The sequence below is a fragment of the Acinonyx jubatus genome, chromosome C2 (genome assembly GCF_027475565.1).
Source record: "Acinonyx jubatus isolate Ajub_Pintada_27869175 chromosome C2, VMU_Ajub_asm_v1.0, whole genome shotgun sequence".
Classification (NCBI taxonomy): domain Eukaryota; kingdom Metazoa; phylum Chordata; class Mammalia; order Carnivora; family Felidae; genus Acinonyx; species Acinonyx jubatus.
The window spans coordinates 149,351,317-149,369,118 of NC_069384.1; the positions used below are offsets into that span (position 1 = coordinate 149,351,317).

Consider the following 17,802-nt stretch of genomic DNA (forward strand, 5'->3'; position numbering starts at 1 on the left):
GAGCCTGGGGGTCCAGGTGGCAGGTTCCTGCAGCCCCACCCCGTCCCTGGCTGGAACCCCCACAGGTTCCTGCCCCGTGGATACGGCCCATGGCTGGACTGGACCTGCCCACCTCCCCTCTAGGGCAACAGGATCACTTCCTGGCTTTCTCTTCGTTTCTTTCTTTCTTCTTTCTTTCTTTCTTTCTTTCTTTCTTTCTTTCTTTTAGGTAAATGAAGACAACTTAGGTTTTACAGCAACAAAAATGTGATTAATATACAATCCATGACAGCATCATTCTCCAGACGGGCAAACCTGTCTCTCCACAACCCACCCCCAAGAAACCGGATTGTAACACGGATGCCAGGAAAAGGGACTGGTTTCCCAAAGGAAGGATGCTAAGTAACCTGGGGAAAGCGTTCCAGGTCATTGACTCAGACCAAGAGGCCGTGCACCCGATCAGCAGGATGTTATAGAAACAAGGTTCTGCTGTCACGAAGGATAACTGTCTGTTCTACAAGGGACCCCTACCGGTTCAGTTTCCAAGCTGTAGTCACTGGACGACAACTCATAAAAACTGTACCACAGCTGCGTCCTCGTCCTCGCACTCACGCTAAGTGCGTATTTCACTTTACATCAATTGTATCCATGTGCTTAAAAGTTAGAACCATTGTAACAGCACTCATGAGTTCACCAGTTCATCATGCTGTTTTTCTCTAATAGAGAATATATAATAGAGAGGAATGATGTTTTAACACATAGTTATTCAACTTCAGCTGTCTGCTGTATATCACTGGCAGGGATTTGTATCATGGTTTGGGAACACAGATCTAGTCTAATTTCCTGCCACGGAGGGGAACACGGAGGCCCAAAGAGTAGAAACTCTTGGGAAGGTCACGCTCCGGGCTTCCAGTTCAGAGGTCCTTCCCCTGAGGCCTGATTGGCCCATTCTTGCCGTCATGAAACACAGAAGAGAGGTGTTGGGAGCTCCAGCCAAAAGTGACCGCTGTCACCCTCTTGCCAGGTACAAGTAATACAAGTCATCTAACTAGAGACACTGCTTTTGTCCCCAGAGGTGGCGAATGGGTTTCTGGAGGATTAAGTTTGTTGGTCAGTGTCTTTTACAAAATCTTAAGTGAGAACTATTTTTTCCTGGGTTGTATTTCCCCGTACCAGGCATGGGGAATCACGTTTGTCCCAAACCAGAGAGGACCAGCCGAGGCCAGCCAAGGACTTGATGAGGAATCAGAATGAATGGACAGAGTGAGCCAATGAGCCTCAGAACCTGCAGGACAATGGCGTCCCTCGCACAGAACCTCAGCTACGGGGCCTTCTGAGCTGGCTCTCCTATCTGTGCCACTGCCGGGAAGGGTGTGCGGGCAGCAGGACAGGGGCGAGCAGTCACTTCTTGAGCTTGGGGGCTCTGGGGACCAGACGGGAGAGGGGAGGCACTGACCTAACCATATTAAAATCGCTGTGGGGATTTTAAAAAAATCACCTCTTTGCTCCCTCACAGAGTCTGGAATAAAAACGGAGCCCAACAGAAGGTGCCCAATGAGCCTGGCATAAACTAGCTTGGTTGATGCCCTTTTTTCCTCTGAGCAAAACTGCTTCTTGTGCCTGAAAAACACAAAGCTTTGGGATGCCCCTTAGATCAGACGAGGCACCATCCAAAGAAACCACACACCATACAGACACGAGAAGAATACGTCATTTTCGAATCTCCTCTCACCGACCCACTTCTGATCTCTACTTCTGTAGAAGTGAAATGTCTGTAGGTTAATGGCTTCTCCCCGCCCTGGCTCCCACTGACCACAGCTAGGGCCTCAGAGACCCTTGGGCCTTTTCCAAAATTTCTTCTCTGATTTGGGGGTAGTTAGGATGCTCTCCGAGGACCTGGGAACAGAGGGAGAAAGGGTGTGCGGCATCAGGCAGGGCCCTGTCACCAAGCCCCTTCACCCCTCCTCCTGGTGCCTCCCAGCCGCTGATGGTGGCTTACCGTGTGACAGACTTCAATGGCCTCCACAAATCTCTTATCCTTCAAGTAGTTGAAAGCGAGTTTGAAGCCTGTCCAGGGGCAGAGGAAACACACACGGTGGCACCTTGACCACCCAAGAGCCAGGGTGGTGATCCTCCCGCCCAGCTTCCTCCTCACCCACATGGGCCCTGGCTGGTGGCCTTACCCACGGCCGGGCTGGCGTGATGACTGTACTTCCAGGCCAGCTCGTAGTTGGCGGCTGCGTCTTTGTAGGCCTGCTCCTTCTCCATGATGAAGCCCATGTACTCATAGGCCCTGAAGCAGGACTGCAGGGAAAGCCGTACCGGATCCCAGCACAGGGTGGAACCAGCGGTGGGAGGAGGGGACACGGGGCGCGGGGCGGGGCAAGGGAGGGTGGGGAGCCGCATTAACGCCGACCTCTCACCGACTCCAGCAGCACCCCCCACCTTTGCTGGGGAGGGGTCACCTGTGCGCCCCTTCTAGGATACCCCTATGTTTGCATGGCCCCTTTCTCCACAGCGCTCTGCGCTGACCTGCAGGCCCCTGGATCTCATGAACCCTTCCCATCTCTCTTCACCATCCCGCATTCCCCTCTCCCGGCTCCCCGACTCTGCGCGCCTCCTCTCACCTCGCCCCTGCCCTTGCATCTCCTCTGCCCCCACGCCCCGCGCGCCCCTCCCGGCCGCCTGGACGGGGCGTCCCCGCTTCCCCGACGGCAGCGCGCCCGCCCTGCCTTGTTGTATTGCACGCAGCGCCGCAGCAGCTCCGAGGCCAGGTCGAACTTGCCGCCCTGGCAGTAAACGTCAGCCAGTAGGAGCCAGCTCTTCTCCAGGTCCTCGGCCTCGTCCGGCGTCCACGGGGCCTTGGCCAGACGCTTCAGCTGCGTGCGTGCCTTGGGGACCTGCTTCAGCAGCGCGTGGGCCTGCGCCGTGGCCAGCAGGGCGGGGACGCTGTCCTTCTGCACACGGGTGGGAAGCGGGCGTCGGCGCGCTGGGCCCCCCCAGCCGGGCCCCCCGCGGCCCACCCAGCGAGCCGGCCCACCTCGGCCTGTGCCATCGCGATGAAGGTGCCCAGCGCCGCCTCCACGTTGGCCTTGTCCCTGGTGGCCAGCAGGCAGAGGCTCTGCAGCAGCCGCAGCTGGGTCTGGCCCCAGTCTGAGCGCGGGTAGAAATCGCGCAGCAGCTTCTCGGCGGTGCGCACGGCGTGCTGCTCGAGGGCCTTCCTGTCGGTGGAGCTGCGGGCATCCGACGTGAGCGTGGCAGGCTGGCAGGCCGCCTGCGGGCCCAGGGCCCACGGGCCCTCACGTGGTCTCTACCCCGCCACGTGGCTCTCCCCGCTTTTCCCAGGGGCCCGGCCCCTGCACCTCGCCTCCCACCCCCCAGCCCCCCCCCCCCCCCACCCCCGCCACGCCCCGAGGTCAGCCGGGCCCCTACTTGCTCTCCGCCACCAGGTTCTTGAAAACCTCTCCGCCCACGACCTCGTTGTCCGGGTTCAGGCAGATCTGCACCATGTAGTAGGTGGCACTCTGGCCCCAAGTGCTGTCCTTGCGCGCCTTGTTTAGGAACTTCAGTGCTTTGTTGGGCTGCCCTATGCGCCTGTAGTGGAAATGAGACACAGATACCAAGAACCAGAGAGGGAAACTGAGGTCCGGGGAGTGCAGGGACACACGGGCGCCACTCCTGGAGTCTGCACGGAGCGGGGCTGGGTGGCTGGTCTCCCAAACGCCTGCCCCGCAAGTCAGTCGAATTTCTGCTTCCCCAGTGCTGAGCGGAAGCCCAGCTTGCCTGCCAGGAAGGGCCCCCTGCAGGGAACTGCCCGGAAGACGAAGACACCCCACTGCCCAGCTCACCAGCAGTAGATGCCTCTGCAGTAGTTGAAACCTGGGTCCAAAGGAACACGGCTGGACATCCTCTTGACCAATTCAAAGAAGACAGGGGCATCCTCAAGTCTGCCGCTTCTCCATAGCAGGTCAATTAGTTTATTCCATGCCAGAAAGTTGTCTACAATAGGAGAGAAGATGCCAGGCTGTGAAAACCAACGGCCAAGGCCGATTGGGCGCTGTGGCCTGGCATGGAGAAGTGAGGGGCCCAGCAGACACTGCCTATTTGGGCTGAGCGGGGACCTCCCAGCAGCTTCAATGTCTCCCCTGGTCTCCAAAGCTGAGCAAAGGATAATCATCACACTGAAAAGTAGCAGCTAGAGCTTACACAGTACGTTAAGCATTAAGGGCTTTACCTACACACACACACGAGGTAGCTATTTTTCCCTTTCCACCGAGACACAAAAGTTTTCGGCCAAAAGTCACACAGCTGGTAAGTGGAAGACCGTGAGTTAGACGTAGGCAGTCTGGCTCCAGGACCCCGCGCTCCTAAGGGCCGCAGTCTGCTGGGCCTCGGGGCCGAGTTGGCTGTGGGCCCGCAGGGGCTGTCGTCTGAGCCTCAGGTGTGGCGGGAATGTAGCTACCTAACAGGGGGAGTTTCTAGCCACCTCCAGGTGGCTGTCGCTTCAGAAGGGGGCTACGTCCAGTCCAGTGGCTGCGATTTGGAGACAGACAGGCTGTCCTGGGTCCAGGGCCAAGCACTGCCCTGCCTGAGACCAGGAACTGGCCCCTCGGACTCGGGAAGGGCCAGCACGTTCCATCGGTGCTTTATCAGTCTCCTGTCTCTCTGGGAACACTCAGAGAGGAAGGGGCTTCCTCTGCCCAGTCAGGAAGGAGGGGAGGCGGCCCACCCTCGTGGGGGAGAGCAGCCCTTGCTTGGTGGGAACTGACGCAGGCCATCTCAGTGGGCAGTCTTGATGTGGGCAGTTCGTTACCTGGTGCTTTCTCCAGGACTTGGTGGTAGAGATTGACGGCAGCTTCGTATTTCTGTTTTCGAAACATCAGGTCAGCCATCATCTGTCAGAAAACACACAATGCTCCGGGAACTCCTGACAGTTCGCCTGGCCGTGGTGGGGAGGCTGGGTGGGCGTGGGGGTAAGCAGAGAAGGTGGACAAGGACGTCCAAGGTCGCCTCTCTGGGCCCTGGGAGGAGCGGCCACAGGAGGAGCCCAGAAGACAGGGCCTGCTTGGGGTGGGAGGAGTGCGGGGGTGAGGTCACAGGTGGGAAGGTAAGCCCAGGGGTAGACACCAGTGGGTCCCTTTGACAGCCAGCACAGCCGGACCCTCCACCCGTGTCCGAGAACTGCCAGCAGCAGGCAGTGGAGGCAGAATGAGGACTCCCCACTCCTGTGGGGCGGCCCTGGCGGTGGTCTGGGTGTTAGGGAGAGAAGTCAGACTGGAGAGGCCTTTTCCCACGTATTTCTTTAAACCCAGGAACCTGTCCACCCTTGCCTTCACCCACTGTGGGTGTGGTTTCCCCTGGAGCCGATCAGCCTCCCCGCCTCCCCTTGGATTGGCCCCGGGAGGCTGATGTTGCCCCGGCTGCCGGCTGCCGGCCCACCCCTACCACGTGAAGGGCATCAGGCCCAGTGCTCAGTCCCCTCTGCCTGGTGGCCCCTGGGGGTGGGTCAGCCAAGCATCGGAGTTATGGGGCCGGGAAGCAGCCCTCGCGCGGTGGCAGGGACCCTGGGGAGGGCGGGGGTGGGGGGGGGGGTAGGTCCTGTGGCCCCATACCACTGAGGCCATCTCGTGGCTCTTCTCCATCTGCAGGAGATCGGCACAGTGCTGCTCACACAAGTCCAGGTGGCCCTGCAGCAGGTAGAGGCGGGCCAGCTCCAGCAACACCTGGGACGAGGCCGGATGTGATCAACCAGGGAGCATCATGGGAAAACTCGGGCTGGTGTCTCACTCTCGCCTAGTCCATTTTTATTCGTTCCGCCTTCAACATACGTCCCCGGCTCCCCCTTCTCCCCCAATCATACCACGTGTTTTACCAACCAACCTCTGAAACTGGGGGCCTGGGCAACTCGTCCTCCTCCTTTGGCTTGGACCTAGCCCCCTCTGGGCAGCCCTCTGTGGTAGCCTCTGGGCCAGGCACCCGTCTTCTGAGTTCCCGCAGTGTGCAGACCCACATGCAGGCAATGGAACTAAAAATGTGCTCATCTGTCCCTCTGCCTGAGGCAATCTGTGGGCAGGGACCCTGTCTTGCCCCCCGTGGCCCCCCGGGCCTAGCACCGTGCCTGGCGCGTATGATACGTCTCTTAAATGAGTGCGTGTTGAACGAATGAATGGCTGTCACTAAGCTCTTCATCGGTTCTCCTAGTGTGGACTCCAGCCACCACTGCCACATCTGGGCCACACCCCCTTCACGACTCTAAACCTCCTTGGAAGCTTAGCCTGGCTTCGTGCCCAAAGACCCCTGGCAGCCACGGCTGTCACTGTGCCCGCGCCTTCAAGGGGGACCTGAAAATGCCAGACTAACATGACTTTTGGGAGCATCTTCCCCGCTCTACCCCGCACAAGGAGCTGTCCGAAGTGAGGCCTCCCAGTCTTGGTCCAAGGGCTGATGGCTGAGGGCCCTGGGGTCAGCCAGAGCAGGCTCCCCACACCAGGGGTCCCGGGCCCCTTGACCTACAGCTCCTCAGGGAGGCACAGGGAAGGACCCGGCCTCTGCCCCTAGTCAGGGGACTCCGCAAGGCAGCAGGGCCCAAGAGAAGGAGCAGCCTCTGGCTTTGAGGACCCCACCTTATTGTCATCAGGCGAGTAGAAGAGGGCATCCTTGTAAGACCGTACTGCCTTGGCAAACTCCTTCTCTGCCAGGTGGTGCTCCCCAAACTGGACACAGATGGAGGCTGCGAGTTGTTTCTGGGAGGGGATCATGTCTGGTTGCTCCAGTGCAACACGCTTCAGGATCTGAGACTGGAGGTCCATGGCCTTGGGAAACCAGTAAACTCGGGATCAGAATCCCGGGGCCTGATGTGCCAGATCTCAGGCCAATTCACAGAAAGAATCCTTACTCTCGTTTCTGTGTCAGCAGATTATCAGAAAGGGCATCTCAAGTGCCCTTGAGCAAATCTGGGTCACTCTGGGCAGGCAAGGCCCCTGGCTGAGTACTCAGGAGGCAAGCTGGCTCTGCCCCTGGGGCAAGATCTGAAGCAAAGGCACTCAAACAAAACACTCTGTTGTGCCTGTACTTGTTTACCTGTTTCCATCACGCCTTGATACTTACCGTGTCTAATTTGCTCTGGCCCTCCTACGGGCTAGAAGAAGCACACAGTAGGTGCGCAGGGCAGGCTGCGTTTTGATGGATGCATTTGCTCTGAATGTTGCCCTGCTGGGAACTTGGGGGCAGCCTCCACAAATATCCACAACATAAAGTGATCAAGTGAGTAACCAGGGAGCATCGGGACAAGAAGAATTGGTGATGCCGGGGTTAAGTCTTGGGAAGTGGGCACAAATCAGCACTCGGCTTTCTAAGGGCCAAACGGGAGTGGGAATCCAGCGGGTAACAAGGGAATAAATCGTCTCAAGCCATCAGAGTGGGCTTTCCTGGTACAAGTGCAGAAGGCATCTCAGGAACAAGAAGCCAGCCACACCCTTGCAGAGAAAGAGCAAGGGAGGTGGGATAGGAATGGCCAGGAACTTCCCACTGGGGCAGCCCAGGGGAGAAAAGAGCTTAGGTTGGGACAGGCCAGACCTGGTTCAATTGTCAGCTCCCCCATTTACTGGCAGTCTGACTTTGGGCACATTTCTTAACCTCTTGGAGCCATATCTGTGAAATAGGAATGTCACAGTGTGTATCTCAAAGGGCTACTGTGAGAATTAATAAGAAAGCAAAAAGCCCAGTACAGAACCCACCATAGAGCATTCAGTGCCCGGGAGCTGCTCGCATTGTCCATTATTATCCCACGGGCATCCCTGCCGACTCCCTGCTTTCTCCGACCCAGCCCAGCCGGGCTTGGGGCACTCCGGGGCACCATCAACAAAGAGCACAGGTCGGGGAATAAATGGAAGGCCGAGGTCAGAGGTGTGGCCCAGGTCCTCTTTTGAGTGCCAGCCCTGGAGCCTTCCAGACCTGAAGTCCTATCCTTCCTTTTATAGCTCCCACCAGGAAATGGCCACTAAAGAGCTTGAGTCTATTGTCTAATGTCGATTACCTTGTTCAAAGTTCCCATCACGTCTTCTTTTTTATGACTCTTGTAAACCTTTGCCAGCAAAAGCAAGCACTTGACATTGTTCATCATGGATGGGAGGTCTTTGGCTGCAAAGAGTAGAAACTACTCTGATTTGAGTAGAAACCCAAATCAGTGTTCTCTGGTGCCTGGGAAGCCAGGGATGGGGGAGGTAGGGGACTGGGCTCAGGACCCCAGCTAGCGCCCATCCCCATTCTGCAGGAAGAGACTGCAGGGCGGGGGCAGTAGGCTAGGGAAGTGACTTCGAAGGGAGTCTCACCAAAGTCATGTTCCAGTGACTGTTTCAAAACTTTTTCTGCTTTGTTGAACTTCTTTAACTTCAGGAGGAGTTCAGCGAGATCACAGCACAAAAAGTCCTGTCCATTGACCTTCTGCGCAGCCTCATAATAATTAATTGCCTTTGGGCAAACAGGAAATATTGGCCTCGAGGTCTGGTTCTACCTTGAGTGCCTCAAACCGTGTTCTCCTCGGCGGCCACCACATCTGTGTGTCCCTCCAGAACACAGAAGCCTGCGATGAGAAGGCCCTCCCAGCTGGCAGAGGGCTCAGGCTCGGCGTGTGTGTGTGTGTGTGTGTGTGTGTGTGTGTGTGTGGATAGCTTCTGAATTCTCCCCTAGCCAGCCCCCCTCCCCCACCTACTTCAACAGGGAGCTACGGTGGGAACGCAGCCACTCCCTTCCCATCCAGAAACTTCCACTCATGCACCCCCCTCCCTCTTCCCTGCTGGGCTGGCCCACACCTCTCCCCACCCCAGCCTAGCCTGACCTTGGTGTACTGGTGGGTCTTCACATAGGCTTGCCCGATCCTGCTGACCAGCGATGCATCATGTGGGTTCTTTCTATAGGCCTCGTCATAAGCCTCCAGGGCCTTCTCAGGCTGGTGGGGAAAGCGTCCAAAGGTCTCAGTCTCTCTTCTCTCCCACTGGAGACGTGAGATTGGGGGGCCACTTGGCAAGGCCACGAGGCTTTCACTCACCTCCTGAATGTTCATGAAAGCATCCCCCAGTAGCAGGCTGGTGTGGGGGCCAGGCAGTTGTTCACAGAGTTCCCTGCAAAAGTAACCAAAGACTTAGCTTGAACCTATGCACTCTTTGTGTTTCTGAATTCATCTCCAACTCTTCTTTCCCATTCATTCATTCATTCATTCACCTAATACTTACTGAAAGCCCACTGTGCACGAGGCACTGTGCTAGCTACCTTAGTCCAAGCTCTGCTTATCTGTTATCTGGACCATGCCAGAACATCTACCCTTTCTTCTGGCCTCCAGTCCTAACCCTCTAGGCCCCTCTGCATAAGCAGGCATCCTGCTCTTTCTAAAACTATGGTGTGGCCGTGTCACCCCACCCCACTATTAGTGTCCCACTGCTCTTGGCTTTGGCTCCCCCCACCCCGCCCCCCAGCGCTGCCTCCCACCTGGATTGCCTAGATAGAGTTCTGCTTGAGGGAGGGGCTGGGAAGGTCAAATCATAAAGACAGCTAGCTCTCCACCCTCCTGCACCTCACCTTGGCCACATCGAGTCACTGGACATTTCTTCAAGGACAGGCAGAGTCAGGGGCCAGGGCAAAAGTGCATACCCGTGATTCCCACCAGAATGTGGGCCATTCGGGGGAGGCCAAGCAGGATGGATTCAGTTCTGTATCTTCAGAACTCGGCAGTGAGCCGGCCTGGCTAAGCTATCACGCTCAAATGTGGACCCATGGGAAATTCTGTACTTGCATTGCATCTAACGCACTTGGAGGGTGCAGACTGGAGACCCAGGTTGAGGAAACACAACCTGGAGAAGCCACTCCCTAAAACACCACCGGGAAGGAGGCTGTCAGGGCGCTGCCTGGGGCTTACCTGTAGCAGCCGATGTAGAGGCGGATGTCTTTGCGGGTCTGCAGGTAGATGTTGGCCATCTTCTCCTTGGCTTCCACGTAGAAGGGCTGCTTGGGTGTGATGTTCCTCAGCATGCTCAGGGCCACGTCCACGTTCCCACTGCTCAGGGCCAGGTCCACGTTGGCAATGGCGATGCGGATCTCCTCCGGTGTGCCACTGAACTCGTTGATGGCGTCCTGCATGACCTTGGTGGCCTCATGCTAGAGCATGGGAACCCAACAGACCTCTGTTAGCTGTCACCCACCACGGGTGACCTGAAAACACTTGAAATCTCTTGGAGGCGACTTAAAGGGATCCCTCTTCCCACTCCTGCCCCCAGAGAGAAATGAAATATGGAGACAGCCAGGAGCAGCCTTGCTCCACGGAAGGCGAGGGGAGGATGGCTCACAGCCACCTGCAGAGAGGCTCCAGCGGCAGAAAGAAGAGAGATCCCTTCAGTGTCCACCACCACTCTTCCTGGGGGCAGGGGAAAGGTGCCCGGCTAGCTGGGGGTACAGAAACCCTCGACTGTTCCTTAGCACCTCTACATCTGTTGGCAATTCCTTCTTGTGGGAGACCGATGGATGCATCTCCTTGTACTTTCCTGCTTTCGGTCAAAAGTATTTTAATGTTATTGTATTTGGCACGTTAACGGTCTGTTTGAATTATTTCCTCATTATATTCATGCCCTTGGTTATTTTAACGAAGTTGCTTTCTTTCCCCATTTTGGTACTTTCAGACTGGGATTCAGCCTTACCAGACATTTCTTCCTCAATCTCTGCTTTCTTTTTGTTTGCTTGGTATATTTGTATCATCTTTTTCCTCTCATCCTGGGCCCTTTGGTGTTTGAAGTATAGAGAGTAAGGGTTCTCTCTGTTGCTAGTTTAAACCACTCTGATGCCTCTTTTATTTAAGAGGTACATTTATTTCATTTACAATTTTGTTACCACAGATACGTTCTTGGGTTTTCTGGCAACAGAAAAGTTTCTGTTTTCATTTTTTAAAAAATATTTATTTTTTGAGAGAGAGAGAGAGAGAGAGAGAGAGAGAGAGAGAGAGAGAGGCAGCATGAGCAGGGGAGGGGCAGAGAGAGAGGGAGACACAGAATCCCAAGCAGGCTCCAGGCTCCGAGCTGTCAGCACAGAGCCCGACGCAAGGCTCCAACTCACAAACTGGAAGATTATGACCTGAGCTGAAGTTGGATGCTTAACCGACTGAGCCCCCCAGGCGCCCGTTTTCATTTTTACATGCTGTTGTGTTTGGCTTTATTTCTGCCTTTATGACCTGCGTGGTCCTTTCTTTTCTTCTTAACTCTTGATTAATGTGGTGGAGATCGCCTCTTAAATTCTACCAAGAGTCATCTTTCTATTAAGAAATGTCCTGTGTACATTTTTTCCCCACATTCTATAAAGTCGAAACAATTAGCATGCTTATAATAATGCCACCTTCTCCCTAAATTTTTTTATAGGATGTTATTGTTATTTTGATTTTAATAACTTTTATTTTAAGAACTTAGCAATTATACTGGCTTTGGGTCAAGCCCAAAGGTATAGAGAGGTATATGGGGAGAGGTATAGAGAGTGGGAGGACAGGGATCCGAAGTGAGCTCTGTGCTGACAGCAGAGAACCAGAGGTGGGGCTCGAACTCGCGAACCGTGAGATCACGACCTGAGCTGAAGTTGGACGCTCAACTGACTGAGCCACCCAGGCGCCCCCAGTGACCGTTAATCCTTGGTTCCCATGACTCCATTAGGATATTAGTATTAGGATTTTTTAAATATTTATTTACTCATTTATTTATCTGTTTATTTATTTATTTAAAAGTAATTTCCACACCCAACGTGGGGCTCTCCCCTCATCCATTTCTTCTCTCTTCTGCAGGAACGTTTATTTTGCCTTGGTTGGATATCTGTGGTCTCTCTCTCTTACCCGTCATCCCCTCACATCACTTCAATGATTTTCTCACCCCTTTCCTGCATCAGAGAGCTTCAGCAAGGGTTCAGCCACTTTCTGTTTTGTCTCGTGGGGCTATAATTTTCTAATAGCATCACTGTTTTCTATGCTTACTTGCTTTAATTCTGCCAGCTGAACACCTCTGGGGATCTCTGGTGCTCTGCTTTGAGCTGGTTTTACAAGATTCCATGTTTCCATTTTCATCGAATGTAGACAAGTTCTCTTGGAAGTATTTCTTCTTAGGGATGCCTGGGTGGCTCAGCTGTTGAGTGTCCGACTCTTGATTTCAGCTCAGGTCATGATCTCAGGGTTGGAGAGTTCGAGCCCCATGTTGGGCTCAGTGCTGGCGCTGTGGAGCCTGCTTGGGGTTCTCTCTCTCTCCCTCTCTCTTCCTCTCTGTCCACCCGTCCCCTGCTCACATGCTCTCTTTCACACTTGATCTTAGCCAAAAGGCCAAGAAGCGATCACATGCTCTCTTTCAAAATAAATAAACTTTAAAAAAGTATCTCTTCCATTTTTTATAGAACTCTTTCTCCCCAAGTGTAATCTTCACTTGTCTTTTGCTTGTGATTTTGTTTCCTCTCCCCTCTTTCCTCCTTTCCTTCCTTCCCTCCCACCCTTTCTTCTTTCCTTCCCTTCTTCTCCTCCCTCCCTCACCTCTGTCCTTCCCTGTAGTCACCATATTGGACCCCTTCCTCAAATGGGACCGGTCCCCCCCTAACCTGGCCCTTTGCCCAGGAACTAGGCTGGGGACGGACAGGGTCTAGCACAGCTGCCTTAGGCTCACATTTCCCCTGAGCTTTCTGTGGGTCTTCCTTTTGGGGGTGGGCTTAATGAGAAGCTGGGGTCAGGACAGAACCCCTGGCTCACTGTGAAGGCCCCAGTCTGCAGACCTGTCATCTTAGCAAAGCATGCTGCAGAACTCTTTTTCAGGTTATTTCCCTCCTTACTTTCCTCGGGCCACGTCTCCTAGAAAGGAGCCCGGACAGAGAGAAGCAAGGAGGCATCTGAGCAGGGAGTTCTTGCTCAGTGGCCCTGCCCTTCCATGGGCTGGACCCGAGTCCCTCTAGGAATGCCCCTGCTTCTCCCCGCTTGAGCACATCTCCAGTTCAGAAGGTTTCAAGCAAAGGCAGGAACCTCGGGCCCCGCCTCACTGCACCCTGCTTTCTCTCTCGCCCACCGATGGTAAGTTCCAAAAGGACCTTGCTAGCTTCTCTCCTCTATCCCCAGCTGCCAGATGGTGCCTGGTAGCTAGCTGGCCCTCAATCAATAGCTGAATCGACTGACTGAATCGACTGTGCTGGGATGTGGCCGTTCCCTAGGTTTGTCCTAGGTGGAGATTCCTTCTCTACTTTTAATTCCTGTGCTCCTTTGGGCAGATTTAAAGGAGGAAAGGACAACAAACAGGCTTCCACATCCCCACCTCTACCCAGAAGGCGGTTTTCTTTTTTAATGTTTATTTTTAAGAGACAGAGAGAGAGAGAGTGAGGGAGACAGAGCGTGCATGGGGGGAGGGGAGAGAGAGAGGGAGACACAGAATCTGAGCCATTAGCACAGAGCCCTACACGGGGCTCGAACTCACGAACTGTGAGATCATGACCTGAGCGGAGGTCAGAGGCCCAACCGACTGAGCCAACCAGACGCCCCCCAGAAGGCAGTTTTTAACTTTAAGGAGAAAAGGGCCTCGCGAGCTGTTCCTTCTCTATGGCAGCCAGATGCCCCCGTACCGGCGGATTAGAGATGGTCCTGGAACTCTGCCGACCCTCTCCGCTGAGCAGGTGAGTGAGTGAGGACAGCGAGGCCGTGGGAGCCTGTGGAGTCAGCTCTACACAACCCCCCCCCCCCCCCCCCGTGTTCCCTGCTGCTCCTTCACACCAGCGTAGGACGCTCAGGTGCTTCCTGTCTTTGCCAAGCCAGACCTGCCAAGGCCCCAGGGCTGCCTCATACGGTTGAGCAAATTATATACCACAAAACTCCCAAGGGGACACAGTTCGTAAAGACTGTGGTGTGATTATGGCGTCTACCGGGGCTGTGCCTTACCCAATCTGCACAACCACCCGTGGCTGTCCCGATGGGCCTGTGTGCTCTAACTCTGTGAGATCCTCATGGGGACAGTGAGGCAAGCAGGCAGGGGACAGATCAGGTGGGGCTCAGTAGGCTTTGGACGTTATCTAGAGGGCACCGGGAGCCATCGAGGCCTTTGGGCGGGGGTAAGATATGCTCCCAAATGAATAAAGGCTCGAATAATAGAACGAATAAACATCAGCCAGAACCAAAGAGCCTGGTTTCCAAGCTTACCCCGGACCTCCAACATGCCCCAGTCCCCAGGGACGAGAGCGTGGTATTTCTTACCAGCTCCCCATTCATGCGGAGGGCGTCTGCCAGTTCCAGTAAGAGGGACGCCCGCTCACTGGGCTGCATGGAGGGCCCGTGGAATTTCTTGCCTTCTTCTGTCTTCCGAGTTGGTAATTTTATGATCATTTTCAGCGTCCTTATGGCTTCTGGATAGTCCCCACACTTGTTGAGGGCCCTGGCCTTGACCAAGTGGTAGAGGGGGTGGTCTCGGACCTAGAGGAGCAGAGTGGAGTGTGGGGCCCCGGTTCACGGCTGCTGCTCAAGGCACCCGGACTGGAGAAGGCCGCGGAAGCCCACCGAGCCTGCCCTGGCCTTTGGCCCGCAGAAGGGTCTGAGGGATGCCGGGAGCTCCTGGGGCCTCTCCCAGGGCAAGTGGGGGCTGTTGGCCAGCTGGGCTTGGGGAGGCGGGGGCGGGGCGACTGGGCACAGAGGACCCCCACCTGGAAGTTGTGACTGACGCCCAGCTCTAAGCAGTGGGAGCACATGGCAAAATTGCCCTGCGCCAGGTAGATGTGGGACATGAGGAGGTGGGCGTCCACGGAGGTGGGGTCCAGCTCCAGGCAACGCTGCAGGGTGCTCTGGGCATTCTCTAACTCTCCTAGAAGCGATAAACAGACCTCTACATCCAGGGGTCCCTGGGGGACTCCCAGGACCCAGTATGTAGAGGCAGAATGAATTTTGTGTGTTCCGTTACCCAGAAATACACGAGTTGGCCATTTTACCCAGTTCTGTTCTGTTTCACTCAGAGGTCTCTTCTTGAAATTACAACTACCCAGACCAAAGCCTGGAAACTCAGACTGTGGGGTAACCCTCGAGGAGATGGCTAAGGCACGTCACTGCTCTGTCCAGAAGCTCCGGGGGCCGCTTAAGTCTCGAGTCCCACACCTCAGAGTAGAACGGAACCTAACGATAACAGCAACTGTAATAGCCCCGTCTTACAAAGCACTTGCTTTATGCAAAGCACTTTTGGAAAGTCGGGGTTACTTTCCTGCCGGTTCGTTAGCTAGGTAGTTAATACCAGCCCTGCAAGATGGGCGGTATTGTCTTTGTCTTTTTGATGTAGGACTGGAACCCAGTTACATAAGTAAGTCAGCTTACGAGGGACAAAGTCAGCATTTAGACCCAGGGCCATCGGCTCCTGAGGCTGAGCTCTGCCTGCCTTGGCGCTCAGGGGCTGAGGGCTCTCCCTGCAGCCGGACTGGCCCACAGCCAGCAGCAGTGCAAGCCCAGGGGCGGGGTGCAGTGAGCTGGTAGGAGAGTCCCCCTCTCTCTCCATCCAGGTCCCTCAACAGCTCCTGCTCAGGGCTCATAACCTGGCGGGGAGGGGAGCAGCTGCTTCTGGGTCCCAAACTCCCTGCTCCTTCCATGTGCGCTGCTGCAGAAATGCAAAGATGTCACTATGGCAACCTAAGCAGCTGGAGACCTTGCTTTGGCCCTTAACTTGCTTGTTGCCAGCTGCCCGCCCCCCTGGGGGAGTGCTCCTGCCCTTGCCTCGTACCCAGGAGCCCCTGAAGCTTGTGGGTAAACCTGGAAACCCAGCTGACAACGGGGAGGCCCACGGATGAAGACAGGGTTGGGGGAGGGGCTGTCTCTGCTCGGTGTGACCCACGCCAGGCCGTGCCAGAAGCCAGACACATGCCATGGCATTTGGGATCCTTCGGAAGCCCCCAGCGCACCAGAGATCAGCCTGCCTTCCAGGCAGACTGGGGTGCAAGGCCACAGGTGGAGAGTCCTCAGAGGGGACAGCAAGGTTCCCAGGGACGCGTCTCCCCTTTCCCTCTCTCTCCAGGACCTGGGTCTCGAGACAGGAGAAGCTGGAAGGATACTGCTCTGGCCACCCTGAGGCTCTGAGAGCCGAATGCTACAGGGTCCCACCTCCCCGTGATGCCCTCCTGCCCACCTTTTAATAACTGCGACCCTGCCAGTTCCCATCCCCTCCCCCGCTTTGGTTTCCTCCACGGAATTCCTGTGTCCTAACAAACAAGGCTGCGTGCTTCTCTGTTCCGCGTATCGTCTATTTCCCCTTACTAGAATGCAGACCTCATGAGGGCATTTCTGCCTATCCTGAGGACCAGTGGATCCTGTGCGGAACTGAAGTTCAGCCACTTCAGCCGCGGTACCCCGCGCAGAGCGAGGAAGCCGCCAGTAGCAGGGCGGGTGGGAGAGACCCCTGCTGGCGAGGGAAGTCAGGCCGGTTTCTGGGGAGTGGAGGCCAGGGATGTGGCCGGGCCTGGTGAGGGGGTGTGTGTCTGTGTAAACCTCCTGAGGCAGGGGGCTGCGACCCCCGGGGCGGTGGCTGAACGGATGAACAGACGCGGGCTCACCTGAGAGGTACTTGACCTGGGCCATCACATACAGGGGGTCGATCAGAGCTGGCGCCGCTTTGACGACAGGATTCAGGATCACAGCGACTTGTTTGAGAAGTGGAGACACGATCTGGCCCGGCGACCGGGGCTGTAGGAACACGGGGCCTGGCTGGACGGTTTGGCCCATTCCAGAGAGACTCCTAAAGCTCTCAGGAAACACTCTCTCAGTGAAGGAATTTTACTTTCTTCCTCGTGTTTCTTATCCAGTCCGTGCCATCTAGTGCTACCGCATAAGCTGCACTTTGTTTTGCTGACGGTTGTGTCCCCAGTACCTACCACGGCGTCCGGCACACGGTGGTGCACTTAATAGATATTTGTGGAATGACTCATTACGTGGCACTGGGGAGGACATTACGATAGCAAGATAAGATCCTTGCCCACGGAGAATCTTGACTGGCTGGGCAAATAGACAAACAAGTAAAGCAGGCAAAGAAGTAAAGACTAACAGACTTCTTAGAAGACTTGTGGGGGAAAAGGGAGCTGGTTATTGTCTAGGATAAAGGCAGAGGCGTGGAGCAGTGCCCTGTTCCCGCGAGTGTGGTCTGTGGGCCAGCAGCAGTGGGACACCCTGGGGGCTGTGCTGACAGCTCAGAGCCTGGAGCCCGCTTCAGATTCTGTGTGTGTGTGTGTGTGTGTGTGTGTGTGTGTGTGTCTCTCTCTCTCTCTCTCTCTCTCTCTGCTCCTCCCCTGCACACGCTCTGTCTCTCTCAGTCTCTCGAAAATAAATAAACATTAAAAAAAAAAATTGAAAAGCATGGGTCCCCGAACTTCAGGGGCTCAGAGCCGCCTGCTGATGGGGCCAGACGAGGTCTTTGCCCCCGTCCAGGCCTATGCTCCAGACCCCCGCCGTGCAGATGGGACTTCCTCTAACCTGCTTGGGGCAGAAGAACAAGTACTCCCTGGCGATGCAGACCAGGAAGAGGGGGTCCAGCTTTTCAAAGTACTCGGAGCCCAGGGGGAGGCCCTGCATGCCGGTGAAGTGCAGCCCCGCAGCCTCCTTCAGGAGCCCGGTGGCCTCCTGCTCCCCCTTGTGCTTCCTGGACGCCAGAAGGGCCTGGAGGAAAACCAGCACCTGGGGGAGGCAAGCCCAGGTCTCGGCACCAATGCCAGCCGGGCCGTGGGGAGGCGAGCGCAAAGCAGGAGTCCGGGCCGTGTTGGCTGCTGGGTGCCGGAAACTGGGGCGAGGGGAGGGCCGGGGACACAAGCCTGGAGCGGCCCGCG

General features: G+C 55.8%; 1 protein-coding gene across 3 annotated transcripts in view; it reads right to left on the reverse strand.

Annotated features, from left to right (window-relative positions):
- Nucleotides 1-741: 741 nt before the first annotated feature.
- Nucleotides 742-17,802, reverse strand: part of TTC21A (tetratricopeptide repeat domain 21A) — a 35,676-nt gene continuing 18,615 nt past the window's right edge. Inside the window, exons 11-29 of one of the 3 annotated variants that reach the window (XM_053221650.1) lie at nucleotides 17,453-17,653; nucleotides 16,540-16,669; nucleotides 14,656-14,813; nucleotides 14,213-14,428; nucleotides 9,890-10,128; nucleotides 9,026-9,098; nucleotides 8,816-8,926; nucleotides 8,310-8,448; nucleotides 8,015-8,118; nucleotides 6,603-6,791; nucleotides 5,592-5,666; nucleotides 4,793-4,874; nucleotides 3,828-3,978; nucleotides 3,412-3,573; nucleotides 3,020-3,212; nucleotides 2,712-2,936; nucleotides 2,163-2,283; nucleotides 1,979-2,046; nucleotides 742-1,875 (exon numbers count right to left, since the gene is read on the reverse strand). In XM_053221650.1, coding sequence (XP_053077625.1) covers nucleotides 1,798-1,875; nucleotides 1,979-2,046; nucleotides 2,163-2,283; nucleotides 2,712-2,936; nucleotides 3,020-3,212; nucleotides 3,412-3,573; nucleotides 3,828-3,978; nucleotides 4,793-4,874; nucleotides 5,592-5,666; nucleotides 6,603-6,791; nucleotides 8,015-8,118; nucleotides 8,310-8,448; nucleotides 8,816-8,926; nucleotides 9,026-9,098; nucleotides 9,890-10,128; nucleotides 14,213-14,428; nucleotides 14,656-14,813; nucleotides 16,540-16,669; nucleotides 17,453-17,653 — 2,715 coding nt within the window. In that variant the 3' untranslated portion in view covers nucleotides 742-1,797. Of the gene's footprint in view, nucleotides 1,876-1,978; nucleotides 2,047-2,162; nucleotides 2,284-2,711; nucleotides 2,937-3,019; nucleotides 3,213-3,411; nucleotides 3,574-3,827; nucleotides 3,979-4,792; nucleotides 4,875-5,591; nucleotides 5,703-6,602; nucleotides 6,792-8,014; nucleotides 8,119-8,309; nucleotides 8,449-8,815; nucleotides 8,927-9,025; nucleotides 9,099-9,889; nucleotides 10,129-14,212; nucleotides 14,429-14,655; nucleotides 14,814-16,539; nucleotides 16,670-17,452; nucleotides 17,654-17,802 lie in introns of all 3 variants that reach the window. The other 2 variants (XM_027040721.2, XM_053221651.1) reach the window with 2 other exon arrangements.